General features: G+C 39.8%; 1 protein-coding gene across 1 annotated transcript; it reads left to right on the top strand.

Annotated features, from left to right (window-relative positions):
- The first annotated feature begins 10205 nt into the window (after positions 1-10205).
- On the top strand, positions 10206-11460 carry LOC147499010 (uncharacterized). Its single transcript, XM_086563398.1, has 2 exons — positions 10206-10812; positions 10859-11460. Exons 1-2 carry the CDS (start codon positions 10206-10208, stop codon positions 11458-11460), a joined length of 1209 nt encoding a protein of 402 aa, XP_086419524.1.
- The last annotated feature ends 9515 nt before the right edge of the window (positions 11461-20975 follow it).

The raw sequence follows: 20975 nt of genomic DNA, 5'->3' as shown, positions 1-20975 counted from the left end.
TTGCTCATTCTACTAATTTTTGTAGGTTAATTATTTTGCACCTTGAAATCGTTTTTTAAATTGAATCCAATCTAAATGATTTTTTTTTTCTACATCGATTTTTATTTTTATTGAGCTTTGTGTGCTATTTTAAATTGTCAATTTGGCACCATAAGCGTCATCGAATTATTTATATGTATCTCCAGGGGTTAATATAAATTACTTGGGGTTTTTCATAGTTTTAGCGCGTTCTAGTTATCTTTTGATGAAATTGTACGTTGCCTCTTGCCATCAAAATCAAAATATTATGTTGCGTACTTGCATTAAAGAGTGTAATGAAGTTGGATATTCTCATTGTATATTTGAGTTAAACAGTTGCATAATGTTTCTTACATAAATATATACAATAGTAGATGAGGTTGGATAGACTAAAGTTTTATGTATATCCAGCCTTTTAGTGTTGCATGTTTTGTTTTTATTGTACTGCATAAAATCATTTTTATAATATTCGTCGAACACATGACTGTTTCCTTAAAAGTGATGAGCTCTTATAGTTAATTTCCTTTAGTCAATGAAGTTTTCATTTGCTATTGTGCTTCAATAAGCATTATATAATTGTATGATATTAGAGAAACCTAACAAGTCTTAATCCTTTTTATTCGATCTCATTTTCATTTGAATGTAGTCTGGCATGAATGCAAGAGACGAAGGACAAACAACTTGAAGTTATAAGGATCAGATTCGAAATCTCATTATGTAAACTTATAGTCACATTTTGTTGTAAGGTGTATCCCTCCAGTTTATTTTAATAGTTTTTTTTAGGACTTTTTTCGATTTTAGACAAGCTTAAAACTTAGTGACTACTTTTGCTGATTTTTGTATGTACAAACCATATAGTCAGTTGATTGCAATAGTGCAATTCTACATGGAACTAATGAGTCAATTGTTAAGGTAACTATGTGAAATTTATTTTTTCAAACACCATGATTAACGCATTAGCTAAAGTATATTAGATTATAAGGCCGCATTTGCGTAGCATACTGAAGATTTTTAATCTCCGTATACCATGATAAGCACCCAAAACTGTAATATTAAACCCCAAGAGACATAGCATTTTGGTCGATTATGTGTTTAATAATCATGTAATAATTATATTTTCGTACTTTTGCAGGTTTCCGCATTTAAAATGAATATAATGATAAAACATGCATCGAAGTACGGGAATACTGGAATATTTGAAGTTTCCCACTCAACCCCAGTGAAGCCCAACAGAGCCTGACTAGAGCCAAAGTTTCCAAAAGAACAAAACCAGTGCAGAACGGGTCCACATATAAAGAAGCAGCAAACTTCCGAAGCTCAAATCTGATAAATCGGGGTGCCGACGTTGGCTAGTGAACTGCCAGAGCTTACCGAGGCGACAAACTCTACGCAAAGACGAAAGTTGCAAAAACGCCAAAATCGGGCCGCCATCTTGGACACACTAAGTGGACCCACTTTTGTCGGCCCAAAAAGGCATGACGAAGTCAGCATAGGCAGGTGGCAAGTAATGGTCACAAATTTGTGCCACCTTGCAATGAGAAAGACACGTACCAATTCAATGTTTGAATTGAATAAAACAACCGCAACCTTGTTCCCGCTAATCAAGGATATGGCTACCAAAATCAACCCGTAAATAATAACCGTGAACTAGTTCCTGCTGCTCCGCTGGTACAATCCACAGCCGATAAAACAGCTGAAACTTTTCTGACATACATGAATCAACATAATCAAATCCTAACTTCTATCCAACAGTCTCTTCAGCTGTTAGCTCATGATAAAGTCAAAGGGTGTTCCCCGCCAAGCAGGTTCCAAACCCTAAGCCTACAAACACTGCCTTTGAACTCAACAATGCACCAGGACCTAGTAATCCAAGCCAGGGTGAGGTAAATGCCATTACCACTCTTCGTTCTGGCCGAACCATCGACAATAAAATACGTATGCCAGACGAGGAATCGACGGAAACCACGGCTGACATCCTTCCAACTCCTACTTCGCAACCTATAACGGACGAAGTTGTTCCTTTCAATTCTACACCCACGTCCCTAGGGAAAGGCGGCACTGATCCTTATGCGCGATTCTGCCCAAAAGCTCCATTCCCTGCCCGTTTGGTAAAGAACAAACGTGACAAACATTTCGATGAGATCCGTGAAACCTTCAAGAATTTGACCATAAACTTACCTTTCCTAGATGCGCTTAAGCATTTACCCAAGCATGCCAAGTTTTTGAAGGACATGTGCACCACCAAACGACGTATGAATGTTCCTCAACAAGCATTCCTCACTGAGCAGTTTCCCTCGATTACCACTACCAATGGTGTAGTAAAGTACAAGGACCCAGGTCGACCAACTGTATCATGCATGTTGGGCGACAAGTATACCGCTACCGCACTTTTAGACCTAGGTGCCAGTGTTAACCTACTTCCCTACTACTTATTTAAGCAGTTAGGTTTTCATGAATTAAAACCTACCAATATGACTCTGCAACTCGCAGATCGCTCCATCAAGTACCCAAAGGGCATAGTAGAGAACGTCATAGTCAAGGTCCAAGATTTTTACTGCCCAGTTGATTTTGTCATTTTAGATACTAAAGTGGCCTGTGACTCCATTCCTATCATCTTGGGACGTCCTTTTCTTGCAACTGCTAACGCTCTCATCAATTGTCGGGACGGTTCAATGACATTGTCTTTCGGGAACCTTTCTGTCGAACTCAACGTATTCAAATTAATGAAACAATTTCCGGACCCTTTATGGAGGGCCTAGATTAGTTTGGTTGATAATCTGGAACATGATTATTTCACAAACTCTTTTCCCCGCACGAGATCGCCAATTTCTTTCTTTTTGATAATCCCGAGTTTGATGATGACTCATTACATAAAGGATGTCCACACATTATTAGAGTCGGTACCACTTTTCGATCCTACTGCTGCGTTGCAAACTGATTCAGAAGAACTGGATTCGCTCTTTTCCATTGAAGAGATGATCCCTCACGAATCTTTGATCCCCAATCCTCCAACTCCAGATTTAAAACCTCTACCCTCTGATTTGAAGTACGTGCATCTCGATCTCGATGGTAGTCACCCTATAATAATTTCTGCTCACTTGACTACCAACGAAGAGGCACGTTTGATTCGTGTCATTCGTGAACACCGCTCCGCTATCGGATGGTCCTTAGATGATATCAAGGGAATAGACCCTAGCATATGCACGCATTGCATACATCTTGATGACGGCACAAAGACATCGCGAGAACCACAACACCGCCTTAATCCCGCTATGAAAGAGGTGGTGAGAGAGGAAGTTTTACGTTTACTTGATGCGGGTATCATATACCCTATCTCTGATAGTGATTGGGTTAGTCCTGTCCACATTGTTCCCAAAAAGTTTGGCATTCAAGTTGTACAAAATGAAAATGGTGAGTGCATCTCCACTCGCATTCCATTAAAATGGAGAATTTGCATTGACTATCACAAACTTAATGCAAGAACACGTAAAGATCACTTCCCTCTCCCATTCATTGACCAGATGCTAGAACGTTTAGCCGGTCATGCTTACTACTGTTTTCTTGATGGCTATTCCGGATACTTCCAAATTGTCATCGATCCCGCCGATCAAGAAAAGACAACTTTCATGTGTCCCTTTGGAACCTTTGCATACAGACGAATGCCTTTTGGTCTTTGTAATGCCCCAGGCACCTTCCAACGCTGCATGCTTCACATTTTCAGTGATATGGTGGAACGTTATATGGAAGTCTTTATGGACGATTTTTCCATCTACGGAAATTCCTTTGACGACTGCCTATCCAACCTTTCTAAAGTATTAACGCGTTGCGAAGAGAAAAATCTGGTACTCAATTAGGAGAAGTGTCATTTCATAGTTACCAAAGGACTTGTTCTAGGTCATATTGTTTCGAAAGACGGGATAGAGGTTGATAAAGCTAAAATTGTTAAAATTGCTTTGCTACCTTTCCCACGTACAGTTCGTGATATCCGTGCCTTTTAGGCCACGCTAGGTTTTACAGGTGATTCATTCAGGATTTTTCTAAAGTTGCTCGACCTTTAACCAATTTCCTGCTTTAGGATGCAGTATTCAACTTCAATTTCAATTGCAAACAAGCTTTTGATACTCTAAAAACCGCTCTGACTACCGCTCCTATCATTCAACCCCCTGATTGGTCCCAACCATTCGAACTAATGTGTGACGCTAGCGACTTTGCTATTGGCGCCGTACTAGGCCAACGACGTGATGACAAACCCGTTGTCATTTACTATGCTAGTAAAACTCTTAATGACGCTCAACGTAATTACACAACAACTGAGAAAGAGTTCCTAGCTGTTGTCTATGCCTTGGATAAGTTTCGCCCTTACCTAGTTGGAACATCCACCGTCGTATATACTTACCATGCCGCACTTCGGTACTTACTCGCGAAAAATGACGCAAAACAACGATTGTTCCGCTGGATCCTTCTCTTGCAAGAATTCACCCTGGAAATCAAAGACAAGAAAGGAACCGAAAATGTCGTGGCCGACCATTTATCAAGGCTGGTTGGTGACATTGATAGTGATTTCCGAAGCCATCCGTGATTCCTTCCCGCATCTAATATTTGTACTCTATTTTCTCATCTCCATGGTACGCGGATATCGTTAACTACCTAGTTACTGAGGAAATTCCTTCCTTTTGGTCACGTCCTGATCATAAAAACTTCTTATCCACTGTAAAATATTATTTTTGGGATGACCCCTACCTCTTTAAGTATTGTTCCGACCAACTCATTCGTCGCTGCATTCCTGACTAGGAGCATACCAACGTATTATCCTTTTGCCATGAACAATCTTTCGGAAGTCATTTTAGTGGAAAGAAAACTGCGGCCAAGGTATTACAATGTGGTTTTTACTGGCCTACCCTTTTTCGCAATGCACACGAACATTGCTTAGCTTGCATTCGTTGTCAACACCTAGGTCGAATTACCAAACGAAATATGATGCCCCATAAATCCTATCTTGATTGTGGAAATTTTTTATGTTTGGGGCATTGATTTTATTGGACCTTTCCCTATTTCTCAAGGTTTTCTATACATTTTGTCATTGTAGACTATGTGTCCAAATGGATTGAGGCACTTTCGTGATGTCGCTTCAAATGACCATAAGACTGTCGTGAAATTTGTTAAAGAAAACATTTTCTCTCGTTTTGGTGTCCCCAAAGCTATCATCAGTGATGGGGGTACACATTTTTGTAATAAAATTTTTGGGTTTCTAATGAAGAAATATGGAGTTACTCATAAGGTTGCTACTCCATATCACCCACAAACGAGTGGCCAAGTGGAAGTCTCCAACAGAGAGATAAAGTCTATTCTGGAGAAAACTGTCAACCCATCATGAAAGGACTGGTCTCTCTGCTTATCAAATGCCTTGTGGGCATACCGAACAGCATTTAAGACACCTATAGGGATGTCTCCTTACCGCATTGTTTTTGGAAAACCTTGTCATCTGCCAGTTGAACTTGAGTATCGTGCCCTTTGGGCCATCAAAAGCCTCAATTACAATATCATCGAGGCAGGCGAGAAGCGAAAATTGCAACTAAATAAGCTTGAGGAGATTCGGAGTGATGCTTATGATCTCTCGAAATCCTACAAAGCTAACATGAAAAGAGTGCACGACAAGCACATTTTGCGTAAGGATTTTAAAATTGGCCAAAAAGTTTTACTACAACTCCAGATTACACATTTTTTTTGGTAAATTGAAAACATGATGGTCTGGTCCTTTCATTGTGTCAGCTGTGAAACATTATGGGGCAATCTCTTTGCTTAATCCACAAGATAACAGTGAATTTCAAGTCAATGGACAATGCCTAAATATGCTCACCAGATGTTGAACAGACTATTCTTCAGGATCCGGTCTACACAGACTAGATGTTTCGTTTGGCGTACTCAATCTTGTTTCTATAGAGGGTACGCCATTTTGATAGCCGGGCCATCTTCTATCTTATGATCTCCATAGTTCTTTGAAGTGTGTGGTTGCAAGCGCCGAAACCTTAGTCCACGAAAACTCTATTTCAGAATCGAAAGTATAAATGTATATTCTCGCAACATGAGCAAACGTGCCTTTCGGTAAACGATGGGTACCTAAAATTTCACCTCCTTCCTTCTCTTCCCTTTTCTACTCTCTACCTCGCGAACTACAGCTAATCATTTGGTGTAAGTCTCACTCACCACGAATAGGGAATGGTCATAGTACTTTTGCTCGTAAACGTCGTGCGCGAAGGATGGGCTGGTGTATGCATTATCAAACACCCTTCTGTCTAGGTCTTGACTTCCTATCCGATACTAGCCAGTTTAAGGTATACTTTTTGTCTGACACCAGCTGAGCAGGATAATCTTCATCGCCACGCCGTTTCTCCCACAGGTTGGGATTCGTCTTGAGAATCTGACGATAAAAGACTTGATTCGTCTTAAGGATCTAACGTTAAAAGACTCACCTTGTAGATATGTTTATATTGTTGCTTTTTCCCTTTGCATTAAGTTTTACACATGAGATTCGTGTCCAACCTCGGATGTCGCATACTTGGAACACAAACGGGCAATGGATTCCACTAGACCAACCCTAGAATTGGTTACTTTGAGTTCCCTTGGGGCGGTTTGAGGATAGTTGTATGTAATAAGGGCAATTTTATTAGACCGTAGCACGCACGGTCCAGGATGGTACCGTCCTGCCCCTAACCCCATAAATACATAGAGGTAAAGCCACAGTCTGGCTGGATTGGGTTCGCTCCAGAGCCGACATGACAGTTGTCTATGATTATAGATGGTGACTCTTCTGGACATCCAATGTTTTTCACATATATCTCTCTTGTATATAAATAAAACCTTTAGGAGATACATGTAGTGAGATAACGTAAGTAGCATCATGATCCTGTACCCTGTTTTCTTACCAAGTTTAGTAAACAAAACCCTTCTCCAAGTTTTCTTATCTTGTTCTAGCGCCCTTTTTTTCCACTTTTGGTAAAATCCTCCACTGCCTACAGTGAGAGTTCAACGGTGGAAGAATATATCTTTCTCATCTTTTCTTTCATCTACTGGTAAAATCCTCCTCTGGTTACAGTGGGAGTTCATAGTTGGATAAATCAAGTTCCCCTTTTGAAGGTAGCTACCTTGAGTTCGATGGCTTCGGTTCCATTTGGGCTCAATAGTGACCGACATCAAGTAAGGTTCACAAGGTCTACAGAAGCGGATGGAGTGGAAACATCAAGACAGGGAGAGCTCAGAAATAGTCTTTCGTCTAACAGAGACTCGTATGCTGATAAAGCTCGTGGTAGGATGAAACAAACAGTGGACATCTCAAGTCTCCCACATCCAACACGCAAAGGAGATAAGTGATAATAGCCCAAAACTGTAGTTTTAACCCCTTAACAATCGTACTTTTAGACTAATTATGTGAATAATAAGTAAGAGTTAATACTGATTACGTGTTTTTATGCATTTCAGGCTTCAAAGTCCATTATGTGCAGAAATGTGCCACTTTAGCAAGATAAAGGAGCAAAGGTCGGTTGCTAAGGAGTTCTATGATTAAAGGCCAATTTTCAAGAAGGCAAAGCCTCTGTAAAGCCCGGTCAAAAGATGAAAAGTCAAAGTCCACGCGGGCAAAAACAGTGCACAAAGTCAGCAGAACTTCCGAAGACCATATCTTTGGACTCAGACCTCAGAATTGGGCCTACCTTACGTTAAAACGACCGGCTCGGAAAGAGATTTCCAATGGTCTAAGCCTTGGCCCAATCAGAGGAGTAGAAGTGGACGAAAAGTTTGTCAAAGCCAACTCCAGTTGAAGAGGCCTTTTTGGACTGAAAGAATTGGGTTTTGGGCCTGATTCTCTGGCCCAAAACATGGCTCCAAGCCCATGCACGATTTTGGATCTGAAAAATATAAAAACAAAGAAAAGCTTAGTTCTTAAGTTATCTAGTTTTATTTAGAAAACTAGTTCCTTGTAATGGTAGCTAGGGTTAGATTAAAATAATTTAGATCTAGATTTAGTTTTACATTAATTCATTAGTTAATTCTTGTTCAATTTCAGTATTACATTATTGTTATTCATTTGATTAGATTAATAAAATAGTTTACTATTATTCAATTCGTTTTTTGTCATTACATTTATAGATCTAGTTTAAATTCTTGTTGATATCATTTCTTAATTATTAATTAGATTTCAATTATTGTTTGTTAAATTAGTAAAGTTGGAATCTTGATATTATGTTTAGTTTAGATTCATATGAAAATGATTATGAATGATTCTCGGCTAAACCTCCATTAGAGGGTTCATAAGCCTTGATGAAAGCTTGATTTGTGTTAGCGTAGAATAGTAGTAATTCCTTTCCACTCTAGAAATGATTAGTCACCATGAGAATGGGTTTAATCATTCACATGCTAGTTATATTTAGTAGAAATGCCATGTGTAATTAGGGATTAGAAAGAACCAATTGTTCTGGGAAAAAGTTCAATTCGGATTACGACGATTCGTCGTTAGTAAGTTAAGTTGAGTTAAGGTAGAATCAAATCCCCCCTAATTCCTTATCATATAATCAACGTAGTATTTTTGTAGTTGAATTATCATATCTTGTTAGTATAAATTGAATTCGTAGTATAATCGTAGAATAGAAATTTCACATAACACATTACTCTCACCATTGTTCTTTGTGTTTGTTCAATTGAATTTGTTTTAAGTCTTGAGAGTTAAAAGTGGAACGAATCCTGACTCTATATATATTGCATGAATCTATATGTGAGAGTAGGAAATAAAATATTGATACTGTAAGAATAAGGTTAGAGTAATCTAATTGAGTTTTTACGGGTTATCAATAAGCCGGCCATTAAAATACCCCGAGCTGCGGTGGAAAAAGGCATAGAAGCGTGTAAGTTTGCCTTAATCACTAGGCTGGATGCTAAATCCCTGAACCTAGACATCATCAGGTCGGCAGTCAGCACTGAGTGGGGATTGTCTGCAACCTTCAAGCTTTCACCCTTGGGGAAAGGATACGTTTTGTTCAGATTCTCTAATGAGGAAGACTATAATCGTATTTTCTTTGGTGGTCCTTGGTATTTGCAGGGACAACTGATCAGATTCACTAAATGGACACCAAACTTTAACATCGATACTCATCGACAAACATCTGCGTATGTTTGGGTTAAGTTCCCAGGATTGCCTTTTGAGTATTGGGAAGTGGAAATACTCATGAGTATGGGACGAGGTCTTGGATGCCCGATTCAAGTTGATCTGAACTCGTTGGAAAGAACGAATGGATACTATGCCAGCGTTCTGGTTGATATCGACTTAGCCTCTCCAATCCCGGATCAAATATTTGTAGAAATGCCTGAACTAGGGATTGAGTTTTGGCTGAAAATCCAATTTGGATCGATTCCTAAGTTCTGTAATCACTGCAAGTGTGTGGGACACTTAGTTGCTGAATGTAGGAATGCAGCAAAGGAAAAAGACTCAATGCCGCAATCTACTACAGAGAATGCAAACAAGGAACATGAAGGAGGCAAAGAACCAGAAGAGCAGGACTTTCAGGTGGATAGGAATAGAATGTCAAGGAGCCAGAAAAGGAGAATAAAAATAAGCAAAAGAGCTCAGGAGTGGGGCCACGAACGACGTCAGCCACTAATAGCTTAGTACCTGCAACAAGCCATATGCAGCCACAGGATGTGGAAACTCAGGAAGAGCAAGTGGAGGCTGCCCAGAATGCTCTGGAGAGAGTAGCAAATCATGACGATTTGCTAGAGCCTGACAACATGGATTCCTCTATGATTGTTTACACTGGACAACAGGAAAAAGAAGTCCAAAGTCAGGAAGCAAATCATGACAAACCTTGTTCGGTCACGGAACTAGAAGATGGTAATATGTACAATCTGGAATCAAGTAGATACCATCTCTTGACAGATATACATGACACTGAGGAATCAGATATCTCGGAAGTTGAGACTGAGCATTTCCATGATCGTGTTCAGGCTGATAAAAGGATAGCTGCTGAACCTGTTACACCGACTGTTGAAATACCATCGGGGATTACAACTAGATCGGGGAAACAATGTGGAAGGAGCAGAACTGATGTCGGTAAGTAGAAGGAATCGAATCCAAGGAGCAACAATAGTGGTAAGAAGAGTAGGGGCAGACCTAAAGGCTCCAAGAACCGGAATCACCGATGATGACACATATGTGCTTCTGGAATGTTAGAGGTGCAAATGAGGTTGCGAAAGCGAGAGAAATAAACAAGGTTAGAGTAGAGAAAAAACTTAGTGCCTTTTGTTTGCTGGAAACCAAAGTCAAGCAAGATAGATATGATCTCATCAGAAACACATGCTACCCTTTATGGGAGCATACGAATAACTACAGTAAGGATCCTTCTGGCCGTATTTGGATATGCTGGGATCCGTACTTGATGGAAATCAATAAGATAGCAGAATCTGATCAGTACATTCACTGCAAGGGGAGATTCAAGCCCACTAACGAAGAGTTCCTCTTAACTGCAGTGTATGCCAAAAACACCAAAAATCTCAGGCAGCTTTTATGGAGAGATTTAATTGCCATTAAGAGTTCTCTGAACTTGCCTTGGTGTACAGCAGGAGATTTCAACAACATCACCAAAGCTGAGGAACGTATGGGTGGGAGTCCAATGCACCCAAGAGAAGCGGAGGATTTTGTGGAATGTCTACTCAAAACAGAATTAGTCGACCTGAGATACTGTGGATTCTTTTACACATGGAACAACAAGGTGAAGGGCAAAGGCATAATCATGAGCAAGATTGACCGATGTATGGTTAATAGTCTCTGGGTAGATGGGTTTTTCAAATTCCACAGCAGAACTTCTGCCTCACGGTGTTTCTGACCACTCGCCTATTCTCCTATCTTGGTATGATGCGGAGAGGAAGGCGACGCCTTTGAGATTCAAGAACTCATGGATTGAGCAGCCGCAGTTTCACTCCATTCTTAAAGAAGTGTGGCAGAGACCTTTGTTCTCCAACCCTATGTATGTTCTAATGCAAAAACTTAAGCTTCTGAAGGAGAGGATAAAGCCGTGGGCTAGGAATAACTTCTCAAACATCCATGGAAGAGTTCAACAGGCCAGAGAGGACCTATATGACATCCAGAGACAGCTCCAATCAAAGCCATGGGACCTTTACCTAGGACAGAAGGAACATGTAGCACTGCAGAGGTATGGAGAACTGGCAGGTATTGAAATCTCTGAGATCAAAAGCAAGCAAGATAGTGAGTGGATGTTAGAAGGAGATAAATGCATAGCTTTCTTCTTTAAATCCTTAGAAGAAAAGAAGGCCAGAACAGGGATATGGGCTCTCCAGAATTCCCAAGGGAATCCCATCACGGGACACGCAGAGGTGACCAAAACCATCATCGACATTACACTTCTCTATTCGGCACCGGTAATCGACGGAGGGAGATAAGCGGAGAGAACTTCTTCCACCAGTTGCAAGTCCGAAATACCATCTCTGAACATATGAAGTCTATCCTAGAAGTGGAGACTACAGCGGCTGAAGTAAAAAAGGAACTCTTTGAGATGAAGGAAAATACAGCTCCAGGGCCAGATGGGTTCACCCCCACTTTCTTTAAGAAGTGCTGGGATGTAGTTGGGCATGATTTCTCTCTAGCTATTCTTAATGCTTTTCAAAAGTGTAAATTTCCTAGAGGAATAAACGCCACTTTCTTATGTCTTATTCCTAAAGTTAACAATCCCACATCAGTTGAAGATTTTAGGCCTATAGCCTTGTGTAATACTATTTACAAATGTATTTCTAAGGTTATTGCAAATAGGATTAAGCTAGTTATTGATGATTTGGTTCAATCTAATCAATCAACTTTCATTCCTGGCAGATCCATTCAGGACAATATTCTGCTTTCTCATGAGCTCCTCCGAGGATATGACAGGAAACACGGCACACCTAGATATACCATTAAGTTGGACATTCGGAAGGCCTTTGATATGGTCAGTTGGGAGTCTATCAAGGCAATGATCAGGATCTTCGGATTTCTGGATAATATGTGTCAGTGGATTGAAATGTGCATTTCATCCCCTTACTATTCTGTCATGATTAATGGTGCACCGGAAGGATATTTTAATGGTGGCAGAGGTCTCAGACAAGGAGATCCCTTGTCTCCATATTTATTTGTCCTAGTAATGGAGATCCTCACCTGTGTGATTAAAGAAAGACTGAACAATCATCTTATCCAGTATCATCCCAAATGCAAAAAGGTGAAGCTGTCTCACCTTGCTTTCGCGGATGATGTTCTTCTATTCTGTAAAGGCGAGAGTGCATCCATACAAGTCATGAAGGAATGTCTGGAAATTTTTGGAAATGCAACTGGGCTACAGATCAACAAACACAAGACAACTCTTCTTGTGGGAGGTCTAAATGATCAAGAGGCGAGTGCTCTGGCTAACATTTTAGAGGTTGACTTGATCAAACCTCCAGTGAAATATCTAGGACTTCCTCTCATCTCCGTTCGATTGGGTATCAAGGAATGCCAACCTCACGGAGAAGGTCACTTTCGCAAGATTACCAACTGGAAATCAAGAGTATTATCTCATCTTGGTAGATTACGGGTAATAAAGTCCATCCTATCTTGTCTTTTCACACATATTGGGCAAGAACCTTCATTCTTCCCAAGATAGTACTCGAAAGCAAGTGGAAAGTATTTGTGCAAAATTCCTCCGACCGCACAAATAATAGAAAAGGGCTGCATCAAAGCGAGTTGGAGCAATACTGATCGTCAAACAAAGGAAGAAGTGGGTGGAGGGCGGAAGTTATGAATGTTCACAGATGGAATGTGGGTGCACATTGTGGGATGATCTTCAAATTAGTCTCTAAAGAAGATACCATATGGGTAGATTGGATTTGGAAACAACACATCAAGTCCAACTACTTTTGGACTATGAAAGTACCAAGAGACTGCTCTTGGACGTGGCGAAGCATTTTGAACAATAGAACCGCAGCCAAGAAACTTATCAAATACTCCATTGCAAAAGGGGAAGAAACGCTGCTGTGGCACGATATTTGGTGCACAAGATCACCGTTGTTTGAAGACACCGGAAGCAATGGCGTATCGGGATTTTCATTTGGGACGCTAAAAGGTCAGTGTTATCATTTCTAATGGGGAATGGTCGGATGCAATCAATCTGATGCAGTCACAAACCTTAAAGGCGGTGATTCAAGAGGTGGACATTAGCCAACATCTCGCACAAGATCAGATAGTGTGGACGCCGCATCAGAGTGGGCAGTTCACCTCACATAGTGCGTATCAGGCACTGTCACCAGAGAAGGAAAAGAAGAAATGGCACAAGCTGGTTTGGGGTAAGTGGGTGCTTCCTAGACACTCTTTCTCTACATGGCAGCTGTTCTCTCAAAGTCTCCCCACACAGGACAGACTTGTGCAAAGGAAAATTCTCCAAACTTCAGCATGCTGCCTATGCAATAACAGCCGAGAATACTCAGGTCACTTGTTCTTTGAATATTTGTACTCCAAGGAAGTCATATCTAGAGTCAAGCAACTGCTCGGTATCAGCACTGATAACCGCATAGCAAATAGAGAGTGGTCGTCTATCCTTCGCATATGCAAAGAAGAAGAGTTGGGAGAGCTCTACAAGGTTTTTTTTTGCGCATCAGTGGCATACCTATGGAAGGAAAGGAACGACCGTAGATTTCAGCATGTTGCCAAGACAGCGCAAAACCTTTATGAGAAAATGGAACGAGATATAAAGAACTACCAGAAGTCTTAAGGCGAAGTCCGTAGATTCGGCAAGAGTTAGGGATCTGTTTCAGAGACTTAACATCGAACCCAAATATATGACGCCAAGGCAAGTAGAATGTGTGTGGAGGCCTCCAAATGACAGGCGTGTGAAGGACAATACCGATGGAGCAGTGAGCAGTAAGGGAGCAGGACAAGGCGGAGTTATCAGAGACAATGAAGGGCAGGTGTTAGCAGGGTTCAGTGGTAGTGGAGGCTTGGTGTCTGTGCTGTTTCAGGAAATCAAAGCTATCAACATATGCCTAGACAGATGTATAGCATAAGGCTATAAGGAAGTGGAGGTCGAGTCGGACTCTCTGCAAGCTGTGAATGCAATCAACAAGCTGGAGAAACCCCCTTGGTTTTGCATGGACATGCTAAAAGCTATATATATGAAAAGATCAGAATTCACTTTTATATCTTTCTCTCATGTTTATAGAGAAGTGAACTGAGCTGCGGACTATTTAGCTTCTCATCATGATGCAGCTAATTTTGTTGTACAATTTGTCCCTCCGCTAGATCATAGTCTGCAATGTATTGTAAATGATGATGGTAGTGGCCACGAGTCGATGACAGACAGCATGGGCAAATTCCAGCAGGAAATGAGAGCTTCCATGACTACATTTCAAGGACAATATGCTTACTCGCCAGAACCAGTTCCAGTGAATGTTCATGGCGAGCCAACATCAGTTTCAGGCTCAGGTGATGGATACTCTTGGTGATATCCAGGAGCAGTTAGCATCCACGGGAGCTTGTACTGCACGACGTCGCAGGATTCCTGGTTCTTCTTCTGCAGCCCCTGAGGATCATCAGTAGCTAGTTTATTTTTCCAGTCTTGTATAATATTTATGTCAGATATTTGATTTACGTGTTTTGCATTTCCAACTTAATAGTAGGTTATTTCCTAAAAATGTCTACCTGGATATATTAGTTATGTCTAATATTATATTATATAGGTAGGAACATATATAATAATATTAGTAATAATAATTTATATACATATATATACATATATATTTTAGATGTCACACTTAACAGCAAAATTTACCGTAAACTAACGTTTTATTAAACGGTCATGAAAACGCACAAAAAAAACGGTTAGAAAACGGTCATGAAAACGCACAAAAAACGGTCAGAAAATGGCAAAGTTCTTTCTATAAATAAGTTCAACACTTCCTCCACATTCACTCATTTCATATTTTTCCTCTACACTTCTTATTCTAAAAAATCGTTTTTAGTCCGCTCCAAATTTCAAGCTTCATGGATGCACTAGAAAAGTTTGAGCAGCGGCAAATTAAATATGCTAATCAAGTCTTCATGCTTGTTTGTTTCATTATAGTAATGTTGTTAATGTGGCATATAGTTCTATCTAATATTTAGGTTTGTATTTCATTTTCCGTATCATTATGTTGTGTTTCCATACCGTTATACGTTCTTACATCTTATTGTGATAGTATATCTACATTTTCCTTGTCCTTCTACTTACGCTTAAAAAAAATAAAAAATAAAAAAAATAAAAAATAAAAATAAAAGGGGCACTCCTTGTCACATGCCCCATTTTTCTCATCCACACTACATCCACTTTTGCACATATCTTAGAAGATACGCATGGTCTAACTACCCTGTGACACCTCGATCCGTATCTTTTACATTTCAGATTGGTGCCTATTTATAACAAGGATAGACACCTCAAAAATCTAACTTCCCTTTTTCCAAAAATATTTTTCTTCACCACTCCATCTTTAATGGCCCTCACTCGAAGTTTCGTGCCCGAGCAAAATTTTATGGAAAATTTCCAAAATGGTCTTTTTCATCCCTTTTTTGACGTAGAAATATCACGTCGAGGATGGCACCCTCTTTTACATCATAAGCAAGCTTTTTATTCCAGAGAATTGGTCTTGTTATTCTATAAAAGCGGTTATTTCCAAAATGGGCAATTCTTTGTCCGTGCTAACGAATGCGAGCGTGAATTGACTATGGAAATCATCTCTGAGATACTTCAAATTCCTATTACAAATCAAGGAGTACACCTTCAGGATTCACCTTTTCGACAATATCGGGCATCCGATGTTTGCAACTATCCTTCACGCCTTAATACAAACGGAGAAAAAACCGTATTGTTTATCGCTGATCTTTGCAAAAGAACCAATTATCTGTGATCCAATGGGTAGCTCATAATGTGCTCGGCACATCTAAGACTTCCGAAATAACCAAACCCCTCCTCCATCTACTATGGGTCTTACAGAGTAACTGCAATGATTTTTGCATTATTAAATTTTCTCGAACGCATAATCGCGACGATGCGGAAAAAGGCAAACTCCTTTACCAACCATTGTGTTACTTATCATGATACGCTGGGGTTTTTCTAGTACTTCTCCTCATACACCTCTTAGAACAGCTAACATTCTTACCATTCACTCAGTATGTAGGAACGGATTCTGGAACCCCGACGTTGTAAAGAACCATGTCGGTGCAGAAACCGATGAAGATTGTTCCGCCGACAACATCTTCACTGAAAATGCATTATGCAACGTATTTAATCCCATGGAAGGTCTTCGTTTAATGCAACAAGGACTGATGACATTATTCAAACGTCAGAACATTATCATCACCAGTCTTCTTGAATTCCGGGACCTACGGACAATAAACGAAGAGAACAAACAACAATTCTTGCACGTACCACAACCCGGTTCTTGGCAAATCACACTCTCATAATGGAGAACCACGCCTTTAGAGATTTACCGGACGTAAAGTTTAAATGTTGCAACGGGTGTTGCACGCGGATTGACGGCATAGAAAATCTTATAAATGGATCCCTCCCACAAAAGGATCCTCGTCGTTACTTGGACCCATGAAACCATTTAAATTTTGCAATTTTATACTATTTGTCATTTTCTTTTTAGTTTTTAATTTTCCTATGGTAAATTGTTTTTACTGAATTATTCTCATCATACTCTAATATTTATTTATCCTTGTCTAAACAGGTCACATTTTTTTTCACACATCTTCTACAATGGAAGCTCCAAAGATGATTCCAAAACAATCTTTCCATTCGTTGCTAAATTCTCCGGCATATGGACATCTTTTCAGAGACTACATCACTCAAGTTGGTTGGAACTCTCTTATTCTACACCCAGAGCAGACATACTCCCCAAGTTTGGCAACTTATTTTTATGATCACATGGAAGATCTACCGGTATCGGGGTTTCCCTTTGAAATGGCTTTACACCGTATTGGTAACACCCCGACACTCTTTTTACGAGCCAACCGCTATTTGCTATGGCCCTAGACCTTCCTCTTCTTCACCGCGGACCACCCCATTCAATACATGATAGAAAATGACTTTAATGACTATTCTAGGGAAGATTTTGCTGCCCGGTATGGCGATGGCATTGCCCACGCCGAGAACGTGGTCGGGGGCCGATGTCCGGACTTCACTATTCCACTAGCCAATTATGACCATGAATGTTGGAACCGCCATGTTATTTATTCTTCAACAACATCATGGGGATTGGCATTTTTTCCATCGCATCAAAGTCGGGCGCGGTAAGACATTCCATGCATTGGCCAAAGAACATACCGCCTTTGACATTACTGGACCTAGTAATTGAGAATCTTAAGAAGGCTCGGTCTTTTTCGGCAAAGACTATATCACCCCGCCGTTAAAAGCATGCAGGATAGTGAGGACGCACTTCCCACGCTTATGCCACCTTCAGATGGGTAAAGGTCGACTCTATGTGTCCAACAAACAAGATAATTCGTTCTTTGCGATTTAGGACATGGCGACGCCCTGCAAGGTATCTAAAGAAAGTTCGTTCTTTCCCTAATGATGATAAAATGATAGCTCATCTAGACAATGCAAAAAAGAGGAAGTGGAGTGAAGTCTGGAAAGCTATGATAGATTGGCGGGATGCAAAGGAATGGCATTTCTACAAGGACGAGGCAAGGATGGACTATCCCCCAGTTCAAGGTTGGGGCAATATGAGTTGATGCATGTACATATTTATTTTATGTTTTGATGTAAAATAAATAAATAACCTAATAGTGTGCTACTCTAACAGTGTGCTTCTACTTTTATGATGTATAATATATAGTGTGTTACAATAAATTTCTGTGGAAGATGTCAGCTATATTTTTGCTCAAAGCCTCTCAGGTATACTCTTTCTTCCTCTTAACACTTTGAGGACCAAAGTTTCCGACATTTGTTTGGGGTGGTGAGAACCTTTGCAAAAATTAGGCATGCATAGTTGTATATAGTTTACTTGATGTCTAAATAAAGGTATTTAGTGACAAATTCTCGTTTCCCTTTCTATGATGAAAAATATTTAGAAATCTCACCCTAGCATCATAATTAGGACTTGTTCTTAGAAACTTAATTTAATACGTATACAATAGTTTTTACATCTTTTCATGAGCATTCATGCACTGACTATCATTAAATGTACATAGCAGAAGTTTCTGGGACCCACAGTTAGACAACTTAGTTTTCATATCCTGTAAGAATCTAACCAAAAGCCTCAAAATGTGTGATATATGAGTAATGACACAGAGGAGTAGTTCTTTCGAATAAGAAAAGTTCACACGTCTACTTACTTGATCACTACCCAAATCCTAGGTGAGAATTTAGGCCTTCTTTGGATCGATATAGCCAAAAATTCACACCTGTCAAAAAATTTACCGCTAGTCGCCCCACTGAACCTTTCATTAATCCTTTCTATTTCACCAAAAAAATTCAGTACCCATCTATTAACCACAAATAAATAAGCCTACCTAGATTATGAGTATGAGAAATAGGATGAAGTTCAGAAAATTAAAGAGAAAAAACCTTGTCACAAATCAAAATCAGTTACCTACTTCAGAAGAAAAGAAAAAGAAAAATAGAAATATGTTTCCAAAAATCAAAAGAAATATCAAAGTTAGAATTCCCCCAAAAAATCAAAGGGAATACAAAAGCTTGAAAAAGCCAAGTATGGAAACCCATGTTAGAAGCAGGAAAGAAAAAAAAAAGATTTCTCTAGTATAAATATCTCGAAGACCTTATTCTCTCATACTTATCATTTTTGAATTTTCCATTCCATTTTCTTCTACACTACCACCTAAGCCCCATAATACCTAATAAAGACCTCTAGCTCAATTAGGAGTAGGATAGTGTGATAATAAGTAGCAGTTGTGACTTCTCGACCTCAACTCCTCTGACTGTCATTGAGTATGTGAGGAAACGTGTGCCCACTGCACACTAGAGATAGCCAAACTTGAGTAGAAAAATAAGAGAGAAATTGTGTTTCGACACATACCTGTGAGAACCTACTTAAGGACGCTATCCAAAGGATCCAGAAAAGGCCCTGCTCGTACATTTCATTATTAGATCACTGCATGCATGCTCATACGTAGATGTTTTAATTATTGTATGTATATTAACTTGAATTTTGAAAGAATTAAATCCTTGTTTCCTCCGCTAGTGAGATGTCTAGATACCTGAGATTAATTAAGGAAACAAGCCTTTGTTACTGAGTCGTTGTAGTATAAATGAAGTTTGTGAGTATCTTCTCTGGAAAACTCTCACGAGGCTATAAGTCGTCCACTAGGGAATTCCTAGTGGTTCAAGGCCTTGTTGCATACGGTCAAAGCAACCGCACTCTGCGAAATGAGATTTAGCTTAGGACAACACATTTTTTACCACTTATTATTTTGATGTCTCTTCTTTGCTTGAGGACAAGCAAAATGCTGTTTGGGGGTGGTGTGATAAGCACCCAAAACTGTAATATTAAACCCCGAGAGACATAGCATTTTGGTCGATTATGTGTTTAATAATCATGTAATAATTATATTTTCGTACTTTTGCAGGTTTCGCATTTAAAATGAATATAATGATAAAACATGCATCGAAGTACGGGAATACTGGAATATTTGAAGTTTCCCACTCAACCCCAGTGAAGCCCAACAGAGCCTGACTAGAGCCAAAGTTTCCAAAAGAACAAAACCAGTGTAGAACGGGTCCACATATAAAGAAGCAGCAAACTTCCGAAGCTCAAATCTGATAAATCGGGGTGCCGACGTTGGCTAGTGAACTGCCAGAGCGACCAGGGCGACAAACTCTACGCAAAGACAGAAAGTTGCAAAAATGTCAAAATCGGCACCACCACTGGACACACTTAGTGGACCCACTCTGCGGGCCCAAAAGGCATGACGAGTCAGCATAGGCAGGTGGCAAGTAATGGTCACAAATTTGTGCCACCTTGTAATGAGAAAGACACGTACCAATTCAATGTTTGAATTGAATTGGGCTAAAAGACAAAACTAAAACATATAAAGACAAAACCTTATAAAGCTAAATGACAAAATTTAAAACAGGTAAAACAAAACTTTGATTCTCAAAGTTTTGAACGTTTCAATTAGCTAACATACAAACCTGATTAAATGTTGGGATTTCACGTGAAGGGTCTTCCGCCTATATATATGAGGGGGTAGCCTTCATTATTTTCCCTTCAGCATTTTATGCTCTAGCTTCCGCTTAGCAGTAGTTAGTTTTAATTCAGCACTTACATTCAGTCATTTTCATTCCAGTAGTTTAAATACTGTAAGTCATTTTCCCCTTAATAACAGTCATTTCTTTTCTAGTTTAATTCCTATCCTGCATTTATTTACTTAATGTATACAGCAAGTTTTATTATTCCTTCAATGACCATGAGCTAATCCCCCCCCCCCTCAGGGGGAGGGTTATGCTGCTCGTGTGAGAATCCGGATTAACTCGTTAATATTCTAGAATCGCTACTTAGGAATTAGGCATAGATTAGACATCCGGTCCCAAAATGACTGAGATTGTACAAATTTGGAGTGTTGATGCTCGCATCAGCCTCGGCACTCGACCAAAAATGTCAAGGTAGCGACTTTATGTAGTGTCGATGACTCTCCAATTTGTCCAGCTGATGTGGAATCAAGCCAGGAGCTGAAATGATATTCCAGAGATGAAATATTAGTTCAACTCCTTATGCTAGTGCGATGCAGCTCAGAGATGTGGGCTTGCTCTAGGGATCAATACTCGACGTCGTCTCCAAACACGAGACGAATTAGAGATGTGGTGATGTGGTAATATAAACTGTTGAAAAAATGATTCTTGCATGAGTATGATTAACTCTCTCCCTGTTCTCTATCTTGTTTATCTAAATATAAATCACCG

The sequence above is a fragment of the Coptis chinensis genome, chromosome 5 (assembly GCF_015680905.1).
Source record: "Coptis chinensis isolate HL-2020 chromosome 5, ASM1568090v1, whole genome shotgun sequence".
Classification (NCBI taxonomy): Eukaryota; Viridiplantae; Streptophyta; class Magnoliopsida; order Ranunculales; family Ranunculaceae; genus Coptis; species Coptis chinensis.
Note: the sequence above shows the minus strand (reverse complement) of the source record. Positions and strands in the feature narration are given on the sequence as shown.

What these genes read in the sequence shown, in the direction of transcription:
- LOC147499010 (XM_086563398.1), top strand. Translation starts at nt 10,206, where the DNA reads ATGACACATATGTGCTTCTGGAATGTTAGAGGTGCAAATGAGGTTGCG. An exon ending in CATGAGCAAGATTGACCGAT is followed by an intron (nt 10,813 to 10,858) that starts GTATGGTTAATA and finishes CAAATTCCACAG; the next exon opens with CAGAACTTCTGCCTCACGGT.